This window comes from Schistocerca serialis, chromosome 9 (genome assembly GCF_023864345.2).
Source record: "Schistocerca serialis cubense isolate TAMUIC-IGC-003099 chromosome 9, iqSchSeri2.2, whole genome shotgun sequence".
In the NCBI taxonomy this organism is placed as follows: Eukaryota; Metazoa; Arthropoda; class Insecta; order Orthoptera; family Acrididae; genus Schistocerca; species Schistocerca serialis.
This window is the reverse complement of record NC_064646.1, coordinates 259749791-259773109: the sequence shown is the minus strand read 5'-3', so window position 1 is coordinate 259773109 and position 23319 is coordinate 259749791. Positions and strand designations below refer to the sequence as shown.

Genomic DNA, 23319 nt, shown 5'->3' with positions numbered 1-23319 from the left:
GACAGAGAATCTTGCAGGGAGTCCATTACTGTTTTCTCGGATAGCAGGCGCAGTTGTGTAGGAGCTACTTTGTCACTGATGCACAATAAGACGATTGTCCCTTGTGGTGCTCACGGGTGGTCGTTCGGAAACTTGACGACGAATATGTCTGTCTCATGTTCCCATACAATCCAACATCGGTCCAGTGTCATATCCCAATGTCCCACAAACCTGTCAAGGGTAGCACAGGGAAATGGCAAATTTTGAAGTAGCATAAATTTCACGAATAAACATAGGAAAACATTTTTATTCACAAAAGTGCTTGTCCACAATACGCAGTTTACGTTTTCATACAAAATGTTGTAAACTGTCTATTTACTTCTGACAGATTACATCGGCAAGAAGTGCACGCTTTTGACGTCCACATTTTAATAGCCCGTTATGGAAAGGTCTGCATCAAAAAGGAAACAGCAGGTCCACATGTTACCCAGACTGTTTCGATTACGCTACGGAACTTTCGGCATGAAGACCTCACATATCCTCCATACAGTCGCGACCTCTCCCCATGCGATGTCCATATGTTTGGAGACCTGAAGAAAGACATTTGTGGCTGTCAAATGTTTCAAATGGCTCTGAGCACTATGGGACTTAATATCTGAGGTCATCAGTCCCGTAGAACTTAGAACTACTTAAACCTAACTAACCTAAGGACATCACACACATCCATGCCCGAGACAGGATTCGAACCTGAGACCATAACAGTCGCGCGGTTCCGGACTGAAGCGCCTACAACCGCTCAGCCACAACTGCCGGCCTTTGTGGCTGTCGATTTGCTTCGAACGAAGAAGAGCACGCCTTGCTAGACTTTTGCATGAAGGCATTGATCTTTTTGTCTCACAGTCGAGTAAATGTATTAACAGTTATTTTTCAAGTGATAAACAGTTTACTTAGTTTTCCATCTGTCTCGTTTCCGTTTCACTGCCACTTGTACCTTACATATTTGGATTTAACACAACATAAACCACATCAATAAAGTGTTCTAATTAAAAAAAGTTTTTCCATCGTTGGCTGTTTCTTTCATTATTTTTGAAGCAAGTGATACAAAAAATACACATTTTTTTATTATGTCTTAGAGTAGCTATTTTATACTGTTCACCTCGCTATCTTCCAGCAGACGACATTTCGGGCAGTGTGCGATCCTCTTCACTTAATCTCTCTAGAAACAAGCTATCACCTATTACTAATTTATGCATTTGTTAATTACCATTTCTACTAATTAATCGATCAAACCAAGCCGATTACCCGTCGTCTATGGGTAGCGAGTTTGAGTAATAATCAAAACGTCCTCGGTTCCCTGTTCGAACCCAACCACTCCTTACATTTTGAATAAAATCATCAGCAATGGCGACCGAAGACTTGCGACATACGAAGTCATCGTCATCCCGCCAAAGGCCTTTCCAAAGAGGGCGGCGGAAGAGCGGACAGCGGTTCAGGGCACTCTCTTGTACTTTGGGTGGAAAACTGCCCCTAAAATGCTGACAAATCGGTAATAATCAGAGGCACGAGGATGCAGAAGGCAATGGAAAACACTGAATTACAATTATATAATGTGTATCTGCGGTTCGTTTGATCTGTAGCTGAAAAAGTGTCTTGATGATATCTCCACTGGCAAAAGATTTCAGATTAGTGGTCATTCGGATCTTAGGGAGGGGACTGCCAAGGGGAGGTGACCATGAGAAAAAGAGATCCTAACTGCATAGAAATCATGGGTAACAGAAGTTGGTCGACGAAAGAAGAAAGCACCAATGTTCAGGTAAATCAGGGACATAGAAATTCTAGTCACTTACGAACGATATAATAGGAAGCACAGGGAAGTCAGGGCGAAATGGCTGCATGAAAAATGTAAAAAAACCGAAAACGAAATGATTGTTGGAGGGACTGTCTAAGCATGTAGAAAAGTCGAAACAACCACAGGTGAAATTAAAAGCAAGGGCGGTATCATTAAAAGGCAATGAGAATTCCACTGTTAAACGCAGAGGAGAGAGTACATTGAAGGCCTGTATGAGGGCGAGCACCTGTCTGATGATGTGATGGAAATTGAAACAGGACTCGAAAGGGAAGAGGTAGGGGGACCAGTATTAGAGTCAGAATTTAAAAGAGGTTTGGACGACTGAAGATCACATAAGGCAGAAGGTATCGATAACATTCGATCAGAATTTCTAAAATCATTGCGGGAAGTGGCAATAAAACGGCTACTCACGTTGGTGTGTAGAATGTATTAGACTCGCGACACACCATCTGATTTTCGGAAAACGTCGTCCACACAGTTCTGAAGATAACAAGAGCCAACAAGTGCAAGAAGTATCGCATGATCAACTTAACTGTGTATGCAGCCAAGTTGTTGACAAGAAGAATATACAGAAGAATGGAAAACAATATCGGGAATCTATTAGATGGCTATCAGTTTTGCTTTAGGAATGGTAAAGGTACCAGAGAGGAATTTCTAACTTTGCAGTTGATAATGGAAGAAAGACTGAAGAAAAATCAAAACACTGTTATAAAATTTGTCGACCAGGAAAAAAACATTTGGAAATGTAAAATGGAGAAGACGTTCGAAGTTATGAGAAAAGCACTGGTAAGGTTTAGAGACAGATGGGCGGCCGCGGTGGTCTAGCGGTTCTAGGCGCTCAGTCCGGAACCGAGGGACTGCTACGGTCGCAGGTTCGAATCCTGCCTCGGGCATGGATGTGTGTGATGTTCTTAGGTTAGTTAGGTTTAAGTAGCTCTAAGTTCTAGGGGACTGATGACCACAGATGTTAAGTCCCATAGTGCTCAGAGCCATTTGAACCATTAGAGACAGATGAGTAATATACAATATGTACCAGAACCGAGAGAACAATAAAGACTGTGTGACCAAGAACGAAGTGCTCGGATTAAAAAGGATGGAAGCCAGGAGTGTAGCCTTTGGCCCATACTGTCAGTGTGTACATCAAAGGAGTAATGAAGGAAATAAAAGAAAAATTCGAGAGTGGAATTGAAATTCTAGGTGGAAGGATATCAAGGGTAAGATTCGCTGATGGCAGTGCAATCCGCGGTGAAAGCGAAGAAGAGTTGCAAGATATGTTGAATGGAATGAACAGTTCAGAATATGGATTGTGGCATACTTGCAGCAAATAATTGAGGACGTAAGTTGTAGTTGGTACTCTGGTGTGAAAAGTTTGGCACAGGAAAGGAATTTGTGGCGGGCTGCATCAAACCAGTCAGAAGATAGGCGACTTAAAAGAGCAAAGAAAAAAGAGAGATTAAAGAGCAATTTTCTAAGAGTTGAACTGTGGCATGCGTGGTAGGGAAGCGAGGACGGCTGCAAAGGAAAGTCGGAAATGAAAAGGCGCAATCCATACACAGTCTGGGCCACTAGCGTGAAATGAAGAAGATAAAGTTTTATAGTCAGATGAATATATGGTACTATCAACAGCAGTAGAAAATGCTGTAAGTAAAGCAGAACGAGTTAGGAATAGAAAGGTAGGATGGAGAGTGAATTAATGTGAACACTGCACTTATGCGGTTGCTCGCAAAAGATTCGACAGCGCCCACAAAAATTGTTCAGATATACACGCCGACGACAAAAGCAGAAGCTGAAGAGACAGAGAAAGTATGTAAGAATAATGAAACATGTAATTAAGTATGTAAAGGAAGATGAAAGTCTAATAATCGAGGGGGATTGGAAGTGGTAGTAGGGGAAGGAATAGAATTAAGAGTTACTTGAGAATATGGGTTTGGTAGTAAAAGTGAGAGTGGAGAGTCCCACGATAAATTTTAGCTAGTAATAGTGAATACACTGGTCAAGAATCACAGGAAAAGGTTCGGAGGCCCAGGAAGATTCCAGCTGGCTTCATGCTGATGTAGAGATTCTGAAATCATGTATCTTTTCGTAAGATGCACATGTAGACTAATTTAGTAATAGCGATGAGCAGATTGAAGTTTAAGAGAATCACTGGAAAGAATTAGTGCCCAAAGAATTGGGATACTGAAGTACTGAGGAATGGTGACGTCCTCGAATGCTATAGATACAGAAATAATGGATACCGCAGTAGTTGACGAGAAATGGATGCCTTTAAAAGGGCAATCACTGATACTGGACAGATAAACACAGGTAGGAAGGTAACTGCGAAGAAATTTTGAGCAATAGAGGACATGCAGAGTGTATCAAGAAGAATCATCCGATTTGACACGTCTATTTTTCTGCAACTAGTTTACAATTAGAATGAATTTTGTTTTTGATGAACGAGAAACTCAAAAAGCTTTTTTGTCATACCTTTTTAATAGGTGTTCAATAAGGCCCCCCCCCCCCCCCCCCTTGAAATGCATGGCACATGTCAATGCGGTATTCAAATTGTTCCCCCACTGCAACGAGCATGCCTTGAGTTACAGCTTCCACAGCTGTTGTTATGCGATGTCTCAATTCATTCATTGTTGTTGGTAAACGGGGTCACATGAACAGAGTCTTTTATAAACCCTCACAAGAAATAATTAAATATAATCAGGTCCGGTGACCATGGATGCCAGTAATGTAAGGCTGACTCATTTGGTCCAGTGCGACCGATCCATCGTTCAGTAATCCTTTGATTTAAAAATTCCTGCACTTCCAGATGTCAGTCTGTGTCGATGTCCCATCCTGTAGGTAAATGAAGTCGCTCGAATGTCTCCAACTGTGAGAAAAGAAAATTCTCAAGCATATCGAGATATGTGCTTCCTGTAACAGTGTTCTCAGCAAAGAGAAATTGACCATACACCTTTTCCCGTGAAACTGTACAAAACACATTAAACTTTGGAGAGCCCCTCTCATTTGCATAACTTCATGGGGTTGTTCCATACCCCATATTATCATTTTATGACGGTTTACCTTTACATTTAAATGTAATGTTGATTCGTCACCATCCTTCAGATGGTTCTAATGGCTCTGAGCACTATGGGACTTAACTTCTGAGGTTATCAGTCCCCTAGAACTTAGAACTACTTAAACCTCACTAACCTAAGGACACCACACACATCCATGCCCGAGGCAGGATTCGAACCCGCGACCGTAGCGGTCGCGCGGTTCCAGACTGTAGCGCCTAGAACCGCTCGGCCACCGCGGCTGGCGTCATCCTTCACCTTGCCAAGAACGAAATTACAGAGCTCCACACGTTGTTGTTTGTCACATCCACGAAGAGCTTGAACTAGCTGAAATTTTGTTTTGTTTCATGTGTAAATGTCGACGCAACACACGCCAGAAGGACATCGGGGGCTGCACGGTAAACGGATTTCTACGGACTCCTTGTGAAACTAAGGCGGATGCGTTGAATGTCTGTCAGACAGTCGCGGACGACCTGCCGATTTGCCTTTACACAAACAACCTCTTTATCGGAACTGTTCATGCCATCGTCTAATGCTCTGTGCTGTAGGAGGATACACACCGTACGTAGTACGAAAGTCACACAGAACAGTTATACTGAACCGCACTGTGCAAAACTTAGAACACAAAACGCTTTCTGTTGTCCCGACACCATTTTTAATGGAACTGAAGTGGGCGCACAGTGCTGCTACCTAGCTGGAATCATGTAAGACTCTAGAGTTTCCATCAGTATGTTGTTCACGTAAATATTTCAAATAACATAATAGTTTTGATTTTTTAAAATCGGATGATTCTTTTTGATACACGCTGTACATCGAGTGATTGACGAAAGAGGGAAGTACAAAAATGTTCCGGAAATGACAAGAATATAACAATATAAGTCAGGACTGAAATAAAGAAGAAGTGCAGCGAAGCCAAGGCGAAGTGACAGCAGCAGAAATGTAAAGAACGCCGAAAAGAAATTGTTGCTGGAAGACCAGATTTAGTATATACAAAAGTAAAATAAGAAATAAAGCGGTAAAATTAAAAGCAAGGGCGTCAACATTAAGAGTGCAATGGGGATTCCATTGGTAAATGCAGAGGAGAGAGCATATAGCTGGGAAGAGTACACTGAAAACTCTGAGTCGGTGATGAACTGTCTGATGATGTAATAGAAGAAATTGGAATCGATATGGAAGGCATAGGGAATCCGTGTTAATCAGAATTTAAGAGAGGTTTCAAGCACTAGAGATCATACGAGGCAGAAGCGGTAGACAGCATCCCTTCAGAATTTGTAAAATCATTGGGGAAAGTGGCAACCAAAGGACTATTCAAATTAGACATCTGTGAGACTGGTGCCATACCAGTAGACTTTCGGAAAAATGTCATCCACAAAATTCCAAAAACTGGAGGAGCAGATAATAGCGAGAAATGTCTCACAATCAGCCTAACGGCTCACGCATCCAAGCCGCTGACAAGAATAATAGACAGAAGAATGGAGAAAAAACTGACGATCTGTTAGACGACGATCAGTTTGGCTTTAGGAAAGGCAGATCCACCAGAGTGGCAATTCTGACGTTGGACCTGATAATGGAAGCAAGACTTACGAAATATCAAGAGTCATTCCTAGGATTCGTCGACCTAGAGAAGCGTTTGTCAGTGTAAAATAGTGCAAGATGTTCGAAATTCTGAAAAGAAAAAGGAAAGAGAGTGGTAATATACTATATGTACAATAACTAAGAGAGAACAGTAAGACTGGATGGAAGACCAAGAGCGAAGTACTGGGACTGAAAAGGTTTTAAGACCTCACAGCAGGTTTTTATTAAAAAAAATGTTCAAATGTATGTGAAATCTTATGGGACTTAACTTCTAAGGTCATCAGTCCCTGAGCTTACACACTACTTAACCTAAATTATCCTAAGGACAACACAGACATCCATGCCCGAGGGAGGACTCGAACCTTCGCTGGTTTTTACTCCCTACTGTACAGTCTACACATCGGAGAAACAATGAGGGAAATAAAAGAACGTGTCAAGAGTTTTAATCATAGGGGGTAGGATATCACTAATAATATTCGTTGATGAGTTTTCTACCGTGAGTGAAACTAGAAAAGAACTATAGGATGTGTTGACTGGAATGAAGAATATCTATTGAGTACAGAATATAGATTGAGAGTATACCGATGAGAAAAGAAAGTACTGAGGAGCAGCAGAAATGAGAATTGCCAGAAACATCATCAAAACTTGTGGCCACGAAGCAGGCGAAGTGGAGAAATTTTGCTACTGTGGAAACAGAATAACAAATGACCCACGAAGCTAGGAGGAGAGAAAAAGTGGCCTAGCACAGGCAAAGAGGGCTTTCTTGGCCAAAAGAACGCTACTGTTATGAAATATAGGCGTTCATACGACGAAGAAATTTCTGAGAATGTGCTTTGGAACACAGCATTGCATGGTAGTGGATCATGGAATACGGGAAATTTGGAAAAGGGGATATGAGATGTGATGCTGCGGAACATTGTCGAAAATTGGGTGTACTGATAAGAAATGAGTAGGTTCTCTGCAGAATAGGCGAAGAAAGGAATATGTGGAAAACACTGTCAAGAAGAGTCAACAGGGGATAATTCCCACGGTACTATAGGAAGATGTTGGGGGTTAAAACAACTGGGAAAACAGAGATTGGTATACGTAAGGCAAGTATTGAGGACATAGGGTGCTAGGCTAATATCAAATGAAAAGGGTGGCACAGGAGAGTAATTTGTGGTGGACCCATGGAAACAGTGAGGAGACTGATAACACAAAAAGAAAAAGAGATTCTACCCTGCATCTCAGGTTGCAAAAATAACTAATAATACTGGAACTAATGAAAAGAGACAGGGGGTGAATGGAGAGAAGAATGAAAAGGAGAAAGAAAGACAGAAATTTGTCATTATTACAAAAAATGTCTAGGAGGCATGTACTAGGACTTTTTTAAAATTGGAATAACTTCAAATAATTTCAGATGCTAATATGCTCTACATATAGTTTACTTTTCACCCTTGCTTTAGGAACATCGTGAACCCAAAAACAAGTCGACAGTGTATCGCATTATTTTTCTTTTCTGCGCCTGCGTGATAGTCTAGATAATGAAGAACCAGTCTCCGCTACAGCCATGTTATGTCACAGTGAACTGTAGGTAGTACTATGTTCTCACACAAAAGGTTTCATAAAGCTACATGGTGTAGCCCTGATGAGCGCACCTTCAACCAAATTGATCATGTCATTATTGATGGCAGGCATTCCTCAATCTTACTAGATGTACGGACTTACAGAGGAGATAATGCAGATTCAGAGCACTACCTCGTAATTGCGAAACTAAGAGCTCGAATATCCAATGCAAGAAAAGTGAAAGATACTCCTCAGAGTAAGTATATGGTATCGAAGTTAAAAATGAAGACGTCTCTAAAACATACTCTGCGAAGGTTGCTGAGAAAATCTTGCATTAAACACCCCTAATGTAAGTGATAACCTGGATCAGGAATGGAACGCTTGCAGGGATGTAGTCATTAAAGCAGCAGAAGAAGTGCTAGGGAAAGAAGGAAAACAACCGAAGAATTCCTGGTTTGATGAAGAATGCAAGAGAATAAGTCAGGAGAAAAATCTGGCATACAGGAAAATGCTTGAGAAACCATATCCTCGTTTAACGGTAAGAAATTATCAAGATAAAAGGCAAGAAGAGAATAAACTGCATCGGAGAAAGAAAAGGGAATGAAAAAGAAAGAAAGCAGATTGAGGAACTGGAGACAACTGGAAAAAACAAATGATGTTAGAAAATATTATTAGAAAATTAATAGTGAAAGAAGAGTATTTAAGCCGCGCATCAACCTGTGTAAAAGTAAAAATGGGACACTACCAACCGATGACCAAGAGGATTGGAGCGTTGGGTAGAGTATTTCAGTGAACCGTTGGATGCTTCAGAGTCTCCTAGCGAAGATATCCCAGTCGCTCCAGAAGATGATGCCAAAGTACCTGCCCCTTCCCAAGGATAAGTGAACAAAGCAATTGCCCGATTGAAGAACAATAAAGCGCCAAGGACTGACAATTTAACATCTGAACTACTGAAAGTCTGAGGAATTGAGGTAAATCGTAGGATCTACAAGATTGTGTGCCTCATCTGGGAAAAGGAAGAGAATTGAATGTAGGGATAGTGTGTCTGGTGCATAAGAAAGGAGATCTTTTTGAATGCAGCAACTAAAGAGGCATAACACTTTTAAATTTTATATATAAAGTACTATCAAATATCCTGTTTAGTAGACTTTCACCTATAGCAGAAGATATTATTGGAAGCTATCAATACGGGTTCAGACCAGGAAAGTCAACTGTAAACCAGGTATTTACTCTCCGATAAATAGTAGAAAAGACCAATGAATCCAATGTTGGTGTGCACCATCTTTTCATTGACTTTAAATATGCATATGACACAATAAACCGAGCCAAACTTTATGAGGCAATGCGGTAATTTCCAGTACCTGGAAAATTGGCACGTTTAATAGAGGTCACCCTAAAATATCCCCAGTGTACCGCAGTCAAGGCTATCACCTCAGTTTCCCACTCGACCTGGACTAAGGCAAGGAGATGGGTTTTCCTGCCTACTTTTCAACCTGGCGCTTGAAAAAGTGGTACGTGAATCGGGTACCCAGACAAGAGGAACTATCTACAATAAGTCTGTACAATTGCTGGGATATACAGATGACTTGGATTTAATGAGCAGAACACTTAGAGATATACAAAGTGTATTTTCAGCTCTAAAACTGAGTGCAGTGAAGATGGGCCTGAGAATTAATGAAGGAAAGACGAAGTATATGTATAATGGCAATAGCCAACCCTTGCAGCCCGCATTAACGCCTGATGGAATGATATTTGAGCGAGTGGAATGTTTCACCTATCTGGGCTCAAACATAGAAGCAAATGGCACCACCTTTACTGAAATTATGGCTCGCATAAGTGCTTCTAACCGATGCTACTTTGGGATGTTGCGACATTTTAAATCCAAGCTTATATCACGGGGGACTAAGGGCCGACTTTACAAAACGCTGATACGCTCAGTACTTACTTATGGCTCAGAAATATTGACAATTACGAAGCACGGTGAAAGCTAACTGAGATCACATGAAAGAAGTACAGTAAGGAGGAGTTTTGGACCTGTATATGAAAATGGGATCTGGAGAATTCGAGAAAATGACGAACTTTATGACTGCTACAAGGAGGCATATGTGGTAAAGTTCATAAAGCTGTGCAGACTGAGGTGGGCGGGACATGTAATGCGACTCGATGAGACAGATCCCACAAGGAAAGCATGCTGCAGTGAACCTGGAGGAAGAAAAGCAAGAGGACGACCTAGTTTGAGATGGAGTGACGAGGTTGGAGAGGATGCTACCTGAGTCGGTTGCCGTAACTGGAGGTCCACGGCAAAGTCCAGAGAGGAATGGCAGAAAATTATTGAGGAGGCCAAGTCCCCATCCCGGGATGTTGTGCCAATGGAAGAAGAAGAAGTATCCCCTACAGACAAGAATTCAGATCATAACTTACGCTGTACTAGACCTATTTCAGTTTATTCCTATCCTAGCACTGAGCCGATCCACTCCATCAATGCATGTTACATCGCTCTACAATGGGCACGTGTTAGTCAGTTGCGTGCTCTCTGTCAATTGTCTCTGAGAAGATGGAAGCTATATTTATTCAACAAGGCGAAATTCAGCTCATTACACATTGGCTGGTAGACGGTCCCGAAAGACCGCACTCGCAGATCTCAGATTCATCCTTGACTAAATAAAACACATTTTCTCGCAAATTGTATATCGACTACATCTGTTTCTACCCGAAATCTGTCAAACCGCATCAATTCAGCTTCGCGACCCTATCACGACACTTCAATAACTGAAACTTCCTGTCAGATTAAAACTGTCTGCCCGGTGGAGACTCGGACTCGGGACCTTCGCCTTCCGCGGGCAAGTGCTCTAGTATCGGAGCTACCAAAGCACAACTTACGACCCGGACTCACAGATTCAGTTTCACCAGTACCTGGTCTCCTACATTCCAAACTTCACAGAAGGTCTCCTGCGAACCTTGCAGAACTAGCATTACTGGAAGAAAGAATACTGCGGAGACATGAATGAGCCACAGCCTGGGGGATGTTTTCAGAATGAAATTTTCACTCTCAAACTGTGAGGACGGGTCCTGAGTCGTGCTTGAGTCATTCCGTTGGTAGAGAATTTTCCTGCGAATGGCAAAGGTCCCGAGTTCGAGTCTCGGCCCGGCACACAGTTTCAATCTGCCAGGAAGTTTCATACCAGCACACACACCGCTACGGAGTGAAAATTTCATTCTGAAGACTTAAATAATTATTACGTTCGCTCATAATCGCTGTGGCAATGAAGCGATCGATTAACACTACGGTTGCAGTGTTGATGTCCTCTCATACGCAACCGATGCACGTAGATACGATGACCGTCTGTTCCAAATGTTCAAATGTGTGTGAATTCCTAAGGGACCAAACTGCTGAGGTCATCGGTCCCTAGACTTACACACTACTTAAACTTCTGCTAAGAACAACACACACACCCATGCCCGAGGGAGGACTCGAACCTCCGGCGGGAGGGGCCGCACAATCCGTCACATGGTGCCTCAAACCTCGCGACCACTCCGCGCGTTCTGTCCGTTCCATTGCCCCTTGACTTCACCGTAACAGGCCGGCCGCGGTGGTCTAGCGGTTCTGGCGCTGCAGTCCGGAACCGCGGGACTGCTACGGTCGCAGGTTCGAATCCTGCCTCGGGCATGGGTGTGTGTGATGTCCTTAGGTTAGTTAGGTTTAAGTAGTTCTAGGTTCTAGGGGACTTATGACCTAAGATGTTGAGTCCCATAGTGCTCAGAGCCATTTGAACCACTTTTTTTCACCGTAACACATGATAACGTGAATGAGCTCAAGCAGTTCGCATTCCATTTTGGTTCCCGAACGTAACTTGTAAACAACTAGTACGGCACATTGAAGGCTTGGAAGTAGAACAACAGCTAAGTATGAGTATGCGTTTACGGTGAAATGCGAACCGTAACCAACAGGTGTTAGCCTTGCGCCCAACTAATGAACGACGTGCTGGATCTCTTCCCTGTTCACTCGCCGGTAGTCATCATCACTTTCACTGGTGGTTGTGTGTGTGTGTGTGTGGGGGGGGGGCTGTCAGAGAGAGAGTAGGCAAGGTTAGGTTAGCGTAATCTAGCTTACGTTCCTTGACAAAGCAGGACCATTCTTATTAAAAAAAAATTCGTAAGTCAGCTCCTGTACATCTCGTCTGTTTCAGTTGCCTTCTGTCGAAATACTATTGTTCGTACTTTTAGTGATAGATCGCACGTTTCCTTCGCAACATGCTGACATGCCGCTGTGCATTCTGATTGCAGATCGGCGTAGCGCTGGGAAGTCCCTACAGGGCGACCTGGGGATGAGTGACGTCACCACACCAGGTATGACACAACTCCACTCTGATTTTTATTGTCATTTATTTGAGTAAGAATCTCTCGTTAGTATCTTCGTTTACTATCTTTTCGGACAACAAAGGCATTAAAAAAGTTGAGCTGATGCTCTGTACACCGTGCTTAGTATTGAATGCCATCTGTTTCAGTTGCCTTCCACCGCAATATCGTTGCCCGTGTTTTTAGTGTTAGACTGAAAATTTCCCGTGCAACATGCTGATGTGCTACTCTGCATTCCTGATTACAGATCGGCGCAGTGCTGGGAAGTCCCTACAGGGCGACATGAGGAAGAGTGACGTTCCCCCATCAGGTATGACAAATTCAACTTGCCTTTTAAGATTTTAAAGTGGCAAGTCTGTATGCGTAGGTAATTTAGGATTTCTCGAGGTCTTCTGATTTCCATCATAACAGTAGTGCATCTGCACAAATCAGGTGGCATAATACTTGTTGAAAGTGAAACTCAACGAGCTGAGGTAGATCTGATGGAGGGAGATATTATGTTCATGGTAGTATTCAATGGGATGTTGACAGGCTTTGTATGTTGAACTGTTCATCCAGGCACGTGTACAATACTCAGCACTTGAGTACACCAAACCTAAGGCAAAGAAACGCAGCATCCTCAGGTAGTTCCATACAACTTATGGAGGATGATGTCATGTGTCTTCAGTGTCTGTGCTATATTTAGCGGCAGCTTGCTTTAAAATTGATAAGTATAAATTATTGCAGTTGGGTAGGAGTCAGATCCTGTACTATTCAAATTTTAACGACTGTATTGCTTGACTCAACCACTTCAATAAGTATTTATTCACACACATAAAAAAGTTTTGCATCATCCCAGTTCCCAGAACTCCTAAAGATAGACGTTGACTGCGGATGTTGTATCACAGAAACAGTCCCTTAGACTCTTCAGAGATGTCACTAAACCCGCCCAAAAATGTAAACAACCATGCATGAGCAGCGCCTATTAGACGGAGGGGGTCCGATAGCCGATCAGTTCCAGTAGTTTTATCAGGAAGGAGGTACACAGCTCGTGTCGTCTGTAGTTCAAACATGCCTAGACGGTCAATACCGAGGTTCGATCGTGTCCGCATTGTTACTTTGTGCCAGGAAGGGATCTCAGAGATACAGAGAGACAGGAACTGTCGATGATATGCCTCGCTCAGGCCGCGCAAAGGCTACTACTACAGTGGATGACCGCTACCTACGGATTATGAGTTGGAAGGACCCTGACAGAGACGCCACCATGTTGAATAACGCTTTTCGATCAGCCCCAAGACGTCGTGTTCGACTCAAACTGTGCGCAATAGGCTGCACGATGCGCAACTTCACTCCCGACGTCCATGCCAAGGTCCATCATTGCCACCACGACACCATGCAGCGCGGCACAAACGGGCCCAACAACATGCCGAATAGACCGCTCAGGATTGGCATCATGTTCTTTTCACCGATGAGTGTCGCATATGCCTTCAACCAGACAATCGTTGGAGACGTGTTTGGAGGCAACCCGGCTGAACGCCTTAGACGCACTGTCCAGCGAGTGTAGCAAGGTCGAGGTTTCCTATGAGGCCGACGTACGCCGCTGATGGTCATGGAAGGCGCCGTAACGGCTGTACGATACGTAAATTCCATCCTCCGACCGATAGTGCAACCATATCGACAGCATATTGACGAGGTATTCATCTTCATGGACGACAATGCGCGCTCCCATCGTCCACATCTTGTGAATGACTTCCTTCAGGACAACGACATCGGTCGACTAGAGTGGCCAGCATGTTCTCCAGACATGAACGCTATCGAGCATGCCTGGGATAGATTGAAATGCGCTATTTATGTATGATGTGACTCAACAACCACTCTGAGGGATCTAAGCGGAATCGCCGTTGCGGACAGGGACAACCTGGACCAACAGTGTCTTGTTGAACTTGTGGATGGTATTGCACGACGAATACAGACATGGATCAATGCAAGAGGACGTGCTATTGGGTATTAGAGGTACCGGTGTGTACAGCAATCTGGACCATAAACCTCTGAAGGTCTCACTGTATGCTGGTACAACATGCAATGTGTAGTTTTCACCAGCAATACAAGGGCGAAAACGATGTTTATGTTGATCTCTATTCCAATGTTCTGTACAGGTTACGGTTCAAATGGCTCTGAGCACTATGGGACTTAACATCTATGGTCATCAGTCCCCTAGAACTTAGAACTACTTAAACCTAACTAACCTAAGGACAGCACACAACACCCAGCCATCACGAGGCAGAGAAAATCCCTGACCCCACCGGGAATCGAACCCGGGAACACGGGCTTGGGAAGCGAGAACGCTACCGCACGACCACGAGCTGCGGACACAGGTTACGGAACTCTCGGAACGGAGGTGATGCAAAACATTTTTGATGTGTGTATGGTTTTTAAAGACAGTATTAAATACAATAAAGCAATAACACGTGTAATTTACAGGGAGATATTTAAATATTTAATATAATGAGTTGTGTCATTCATTGCCATCAGGAAATCGTCGAAATTTCCAACATATGCCCTGTTGGGATATTCTGTAACAATGACGTATGGTTTGCCTGGCTCCACCACAATTACATTTTGTAGACGGAGTCTTACCCCATGTATGAAGAAAGTCCATGATTCTGCCACCTTTCGTGCATATTCTACTGATCGGTGTCTACGTTCTGCGAGATTGGTGGTAGGCACGGAATTTCTTTCTGATGCAGGACAAGTTCTGGCAATGTATGGGGCAAGCCTCTGTCCATGAGTCTGTTAAACTTAACTGAGATATGTGCACTTCCATAGCTGTTATCATGGACGGTTTTCTTGATCGAAGACGGTTTCTTTCTAGGATAGCCACGTCTTTGTGTATAGGGAGTTGCGGGTTGCCTTGCATGCGTTTAAATGCACGGAGAAGAGCTTCTTTTGGTCGAAGACCGGGGGGCGGAATGTGGCTCAATATGGTCAGCCATTCGACAGTTGTTGATCTTAGTGTGTCACTGATAATTCTCATTGTGTTCTTCAGATGTGCGTAGAGTGTTTGTATGTGTGCGCTCTTGAGTCATACAGGAGCACCATATTCGGCAGCAGAGTAAACTATTCCAAGCGCTGAAGTGCGCAGATTTTCAGCAGCGGCACCTCAGGTTGTTGCGCACTGCTTATGTAGGATATTGTTCCTAGTTCGTATATTCACAGCGGTGTTTTCCCGATGCTTCTTGTAGGGCAGTGTCCGGTCCTAGATCTATTAGATAATGAATGTGGTGAAGAAGTCACCAAAATACATCTGGAGCTGACTTTTCATGCTTTCCAGACGGATCTGTTGCAAATACACTTCTCGGGTTTGCCGCCAGATCGTATTGTGTAACTCGCACAATATTTCGTCGCTGCAACTTCTCGACATCCTCAGGTGGTGGTAGCTACTGCTGTCACTCCTGCAAGGCGCGACTGATGGTAATCGCGTGACGGTGTCGAAATTTATCGCGCCGGGAGCAAGCAATACATGTGCGCGAGAAGACGCTAGTAGGGGCGCCCTTTCAAAGGAACCATACCTGCATTTGCCTGAAGTGATTTAGGAAAACCACGGAAAACCTAAATCAGGATGGCCGGACGGGTTTTGAGCCGTCGTCCTCCCGAATGCGAGCACACTGTGTTAATCACTGCGCCACCTCGCTCGGTTTCTTTTATTTTAATCAACGACAATAATACAGGGCTAATATAAGTGAGTCATTCGTTTTCAGAGTTCTATATTTCCCTAAGTATTTAAACCCCTCCTGAACAGACCATGAAGGCCCAACGCTACTGACCGGCCGGCGTGTCATACTCAGCTCGTAGGCGTCACTGGATTCGGATATGAAGGGGCATTCTGTCAGCACACCGCTCTCCCGGACGTATGTCAGTTTCCGAGACCGGAGCCGCTACTTCTCAATCAAGTTGCTCCTTAGTTTACCTCACAAGGGCTGAGTGCACCGCCCCCCGCCCCCCCCCCCCCCTTGCCAACAGCACTCGAGCACTCGGCAGACCGGATGGTCACCCATCCAAGTCCTAGCCCAGCCCGATAGCGCCTAACTTCGGTGACCTGACGGGAACCGGTGTTACCACAGCGGAAGGCCGTTGGCTCCCTACGTATTTCGTATACAAATATGACTGATGCACAAATAGAACAGTAAACTCACTGAATTTGCACTATGCCCAAAAGTTGGCCTTACGAGTCCAGTGTCTTGAGAAAATGGGACAAAGGAAGAAAAGAGTTTTTGGGTGATAGAGTACGCGGGATGTTTATCTGTTACAACAGTATAACAGTCAGAACAGACGAGGTTCGCCGAAAGTTAATGTTTTCTGTGCAGTGCTACAGATGAAGCTGCATGGGCCGTTTGTCTTCTGTGAGAAGACTGTGATGGGTACCTCTTACCTTGATATGTTACTATTGGGTTATTTCCACAACTGACTGCTGATTCTGAGAATGTCAGAAAATTTGTCCTCCCAGCAAACGGAGCACCTTCTTAATGGAGCATCGATGTTTGTCGATACCAAAACGGCAAAATTCCGCATAGCTTGATTGGGCGTACTGGTGATGATATGTGGCTCTGTTACGAAGACGCCCACGCCTCCTGACCTAAAGCCTTATGAACTTTTCCTTTTGGGTGCACTAAGGACCGTGCATAAGTGATCCCGTTACCATGAACATTGGGACAGCTCAAACAGCGCATCACTGCTGCTGCAATGACCATTGACAGGCTGCTGCTACATAAGGTACGGAAAGAAGATGACTAGCGCTTGGACGTGTGTCATATGACCATAGGGGCACTCACAGAACATTAGTAGAGTGCAAAATGCAAACTTGGGTTGTTTATGGTTCTGTTCATCCATCAGTCACATGTAAACACGTAACAATTTGAAAAACATGGAGGTCTGGAAACAAATTAATCATTTATAGTAGCTCTGTATTACTGAAATAATGAAATGTGTGCTGCACAGAATGAATAACCATGACCACCAGTTGAAATGTATATCTTCAGAATATTTTTATAGTTATTACTTTTCAGAAAATCTCGAAACGTTTTAAAGTGCATCGAAAAAGTGTAATGTGCATTAAAATTCCACAGTTGTTGTTCTTGTCTTAATATATTAACATTCTTCTCTCTTTTTCCTTTGTAATTTCACCTCACGTGGCGTGGTGTATGTTTCGAGCTGCCGTGCAATTAGATGATGGCGTATTCGGAAATATTTACTTATTGTATATTTATTGATTTATTTAACCTGGCAAGATTAGGGCCATAAGCCCCTCTCTTACATCTAACCAGGCATTCTACTTATTTTACATTCATATGTTTTCGTAGGCATGTTAAACTACATCTAGAACAAAAAGTGAAATAAACAATTACAAAGGCACACCTGGAAAAATACATACATATAGAGTTTATATTCGTAGATCATAAGTACTGTTATAATTAGACATTCTTGAAGAGACAGATTTTAGATAGGAGTGCTAGCAGCAGGGAGTATGAGGGAGACGGATGGTGAAGGGAGGAGAAGAATAGAGAGACATGATGAAACATAATTAAGGAAATATAAAGGAAAAGAAGATAGCGTGGCTAATAGAGATGGAGAGATAATGGACGCTTAGGTAGAGCTGGAGGTCGTCGGCATAGAAATGATATTTACAGGAGGACAGAACCGACGAAATATCGTTGAAATGTAAAGAAAGCAAAAGTGGTCCTAAGACCGATCCTTGTGGCACCCTGAGGAAACATGTTTCCAGGAAGATTTTTCATTTACGCAGACAACACATTGCTGTCTGTCTTTTAAGTAGCTTTCAAACCATCTCATTGCACTATCTTAGAAATTAAGCTGTTGCATTTTTCTGAGCAATATGTCAAAGTTAACAGTGTCAAAAGCTTTGCTGAAGTCAAGTAGCGTCAGTATTGTTGCCTTTCGATTGTCGATGGCATATTTCAGGTCATCAGTTACTTTAATGAGAGCAGTGTTTGTGCTGTGATGTTTACGGTAACCAGATTGAAATTTGTCATACAGGTGAATCCATGCAGGTGTTCAGTGATTTGGTCATGAACAATATATTCAAGTGCTTTGGAAACAGCAGGCAGTATGCTAATTGGTCGGTAATCACTAGGCAGTTGCGGGTTTTCGATCTTAGGGATGGGTCGAATTATGCTACTTTTCCATGCTGTTGGGTATATTCCATTCACGAGGGAAAATTTAAATATGTCATTATTATTTATTTTATGGTCTTCATTGGACCACTGTAGTCAAAAATATAAAGTTCTAAACAAGTTGTCACACGTGGATACAATTTGGTTTGACAATAACTTAATATATTTAGGTAATATAATTATTAGAGGCTATTCTTATATGAAAGGTGTTTTGCTCTTCTGTCTGCCCAATATTTCTTCATTCTTTCAGATATTTTCTTTCTTTCTTCATCTGAGACAACCCTTCCTGTACTCCTTTTATTGATTTTCATTTGTAGTCTGGTTTGCGGGTCTTGCAGTATTCTGGTTTTCTCTGTCTTGTTTTTTAGGTCATCTACTGTAATTTGAAGTTCTTTTATATCTTCCTTGATTTCTGTGATCCATTTAATGTCGCTCTTGCTATTCCACAATTTTTGTATTATTTTTTTACTAATTCTGTTTTCTGGAGTTCTCATCAGATGCCCAAAGAATGAAATGCGTTTCTTCCTGATTGTGCTCATGACTGGTTCTATTTTCTTATATACTGTTTCATTTGATGGTATTCGCCAATGTCCATTTATTTTATACTGTTTATTTATACATGTCCTAATTATTCTTCTTTCTATTTTTAGTATTCTGTCAATTTCTGCTGTATTAGTTGTTTTGAAGATAGTTTCAGCTGCATATGTTATTTATGGTTGTGTAACTGTTTTATAGTGTTTTAATTTTGCATCTATAGATAGGTTTCTTTTGTTGTATGTAGGTTTGGTAATGTAATTTGCATAGTTCAGTTTTTTTATTCTATTTTGCCATGATGGCTTCTCATTTAGATTGTATGTTATTATTTCGCCTAAATATTTTAATTTATCAACAATTTTGATTTCCTGTTCTCCTATTGTAATTTTGTTTGCAAGTGGTGGATCAGTTAGCATAATCTCCGTTTTTTCAAATGATATTCTAAGGCCTACTTTCTCTGCTATTTCTTGTAGTGATTTCACTTGTTGCCTGGCTTCTTGAATGGTGTTGGCTAGGAGAACAAGATCATCAGCGAATCCCAAGCAGTTAAGCTAATATCATCTTTTGCACTTCCAATTCTTATCCTCTTTGGATTGTCCTTGTACCATTCTCTCATTATGTATTCCAGTGCACAGTTGAAAAGTAATGGTGATAGGCAGTCACCTTGTCTTAAGCCTGTTTTTATGAGGAATGGTTCCGAAATTTCTCCTCTAAACTTCACTTTTGATTTGGTGTTGGTTAGAGTGAGTTGTATTATTTTAATTAGTTTTGGATGGAGTCCTAGATTTCTTAAAATTTTTAATACTGAATGTCTGTGGAGACAGTCATATGCCTTCTTAAAATCTACAAATGTCATTGCCAGAGGTTTGTTCCGTTTCTTGTAGTATGCCATAATCAATTTTAAACTAATTATCTGCTCTGCACAGCTTCTCCATGGTCTGAAACCTCCCTGATATTCCCCTAACTCCTGTTCTAATTGCTCCTTAATTCTTTTATATAGGACCTTGGATAGAATTTTATATGTGCAATCTAGGAGAGAGATGCCTCTGTAGTTGTCTGGGTTGCTCTTGTCTCCCTTTTTGTGTAGTGGGTGGATGATAGCTGTGGTCCAATGTTCGGGAAATTGTTCTGTTACCCAAATTTTTGTTAGAGCCATGTGTAAGGTGGTCTTGACTGTGTCACTTGCATAATTCCACATTTCAACAAAAACCTGATCTTCTCCACATGCCTTATAATTTTTTTGTTCTTTAAGAATTTCTTCTGCTTCTTGGAAAGTTGGAGGGTCTAGTTTGTTAGGTTTGGTTTTTATTGGGGTATTTATGTTGATTTGTAAGGGTTCTTTGGGTTCCTCGCAATTCAGAAGTTTGTAAAATGCTTTTGCCATGATTTCTGCATTTTCCTTGTTACTGTGTGTTATTCTTCCATCTTCATCTTTCAGTATTAGTGTAGGGGCCTCATATTGTTGTAGTTGTTTCTCAAAGATTTTGTAGTAGTTCCTGGAGTTGGTTTTATGATAATTACCTTATATGGACTTTAAAATACTTTTATGAAATCCTTTCTTGATTCTTCTAATATTTTGAGTGAATTTTTTTCTTTCATTTTTTAGGTTGATGGCATTTTCTTCAGTTTTATGTGTTTGAAACTTTAACCATGCTTGGTGTCTATCTTCATGGAATTTGTCACATTCTGATGTCCACCATGCATGTTTCCTTCATGGATTCAAGGGAGCTAGATTCTCTGCTTCTTTTTTAGGATTAGGCACTAGTTGTTCTAGATCATCTGTTAATTTGATGGTTCATGTTATTTGTTGGTACTTATTATTTTTAATTAGCTGATGTGGGTCAAACTTCCTTTTTATTTTATTAGTTTTTCCGGTCCTCTTCTTTAACGGTGTGAATTTGATTTTAATTTTAACCATATAATGAATGGTCTGAGCCTGTGTCTGCTCCTCTCAGTACTTTAACATTGTGGATCTCCTTATGAAAATTTTTGTCCATACAGACATGGTCTAGCTGCCACTCGCCCTTCTTCCAGTCTGGATGTTTCCATGTTTTAAGTTTACTTGGCTTCCTCTTAAAGTATGTTGATTTAGATATATGGTTGTGTTCTCTGCAGAGTTCTACAAGTCTTTGACCGTTTTTGTTTGTAAATTTATGTGGACTCCATTTTCCAATTATATCTTTATATTTCCTTTCTTTTCCCAACTGTGCATTGAAATCTCCCAATAAGATTTTTACATTCTTTTTATTTACTCTGTTCACAGTTTGTTCTAGAAGGTCCCAAAATTTATCTACCTCTTCCTTTGTTTTTGTTAGACAATTTTTTTCATTTGTTGGGGCATGAGCATTTATTATTGTATAGGTTTTCGTCATTGTTTTAAAGCTTAGAGTCGCAATTCTTGGTGATACTGCTTGGAAATCCGTTATTGAATCTATTATTTTTATGTTTACTAAAAACCCTGTTCCAAACTGGGGACATTGTTTCATTGCCCTCAGTCCTGGTTTCCCATTATAAATTCTGTATCCTTGTGATTCGAATGGGTCCTCAGTGGTGTTCCTCATTTCTTGGATCCCTGTTATTAAAATTTTTTGTTTATTTAGTTCATCTGTGAGCTCCTTGAGTTTTCCAGTCTGAAGTAGTGAGTTTATGTTGTGTGTTGCTATATAATTTATTAGCTCATGTTTAATCTTCTTTTTGTGTTTTAGTGTGCATTTGGATGGTTGCAAACGCTCCGATTCGTTGCTGTCTTCTAGTTGACTACCCAACGAATCCGATGTAGCCTTTTCCTGCCTTTTTGAGCAGGACGGTGGAATTTTTTTCCTAAAAGACCTTTCCATTTTTGACTGTCGAAGGTTGTCAACCTTAGTTGGAGCAAGCTCCGATTTACAAATATGTCAATTAAGACAGGTACTAAGATATCGGCAACATTCTTAATCATGGTTATACCGATACTGTCGTTGCCTATTGCATCAGAAGAGATTCTCATTATTGCTTTTCTTGCCGTATTTGTTGCTACATGTTTTAGATGGAAGGTATCGTTGTTAGTTATCCTGTTTGGGGATTCTTGTGGACGGTAATTATCAGCTGTGCTGGTATTCAGAGGTGCAGAGAAGAATTCATTTAATTCGTTAGCTGACACATGAAAAGTTGTTTCCGATTTTGCCTTTCCGACCCCCAAGCTACGGAGATTTTTCCATAGAGTCGTGGGCGTCAGATCGCTGCATACAAGGGAGCGAGCGTGCCTGATTTTAGCATTGCGAATGCATTGTTTCACTCTGTTCCGTAGCTTTGTATATTCTTCGAAACGCTCGGGTTTCGGATCTGCCTTGAAACGCCTGTGGACAGCATCCCTATTAGTCATAATTTGACGTAATTCAGCTGCCAGCCATGGAGCAGGAGATTTTCTTACACGGATTGTGCGTACAGGTGCATGTTTGTCATAGAGGGCAGTGAGTTTATCACCAAGTTCATTAATTTTGCCGTCGATTGTAGGTTCTCTGATTATTTGATGCCACGAGATTTCTGAGCAATCGGCTGTTAGAGCGTCAAGGCCAATACGTTTTATGTTCCTACAAGTTATGTAACGCGATTTGATCCTTGGGGGCTGCACAGAGTAGGCCAGGAATATTACATCATGTGCTGAGAGGCCAGGGGCCGATGTTTGACCAACATCTCTTACTTTGTCAGTCTGTTTCGTTGCGATTACGTCTATAAGAGTATGGCTGTGCGCCATATGGTGTGTAGGTTGTAATGGAAGAATGTTCATGCTATTGCAACTAAACAGTCTTCTTAGGTTTATTGCGGAGGGAGTGTCTCTTAGCAGGTCTATGTTCAAGTCACCCATTACGATGACATGTTCGTATTGACACTGAAGTGAATGTAATTCCGACTGAAAGGAACTCATTGAGCTTACTTTTGGCGGCTTGTACACGACGCCAGTCAAGAACTTCCGACTTTGTACATTTATTTCAATGAACATGAATTCAGCCTCTTTTTCTTCAGCAGGATTTGCCGTACATAAGACTTTCGCTTTGAGATCTGTTCGTATATACGCGCCGACCCCGCGACCTCGCTTTTTTGATCTGTCTGCCCTAAGAAATGTGTTCCCTGGGAGATGAATAGATGCAGAGGATATGTGTGGTTCTAACCACGTTTCGAATAAGAGGATTACGTGGTAGTTTAGTTGGTTGAAGAGGAAGCTAAGTTCTTCGTAATGTGCAGGTAAAGACTGGATATTGCAGTGAGCTACTAAAAGCTCTGACGCTTT

General features: G+C 41.9%; 1 protein-coding gene across 1 annotated transcript in view; it reads left to right on the top strand.

The window, feature by feature from the left end:
- LOC126419046 (transient receptor potential channel pyrexia-like) overlaps positions 1-23319 on the top strand; it is a 245435-nt gene that overhangs the window by 65031 nt on the left and 157085 nt on the right. Inside the window, exons 2-3 of the mRNA XM_050086118.1 lie at positions 12280-12342; positions 12599-12661. Coding sequence (XP_049942075.1) covers positions 12280-12342; positions 12599-12661 — 126 coding nt within the window. The remainder of the gene's footprint in view (positions 1-12279; positions 12343-12598; positions 12662-23319) is intronic.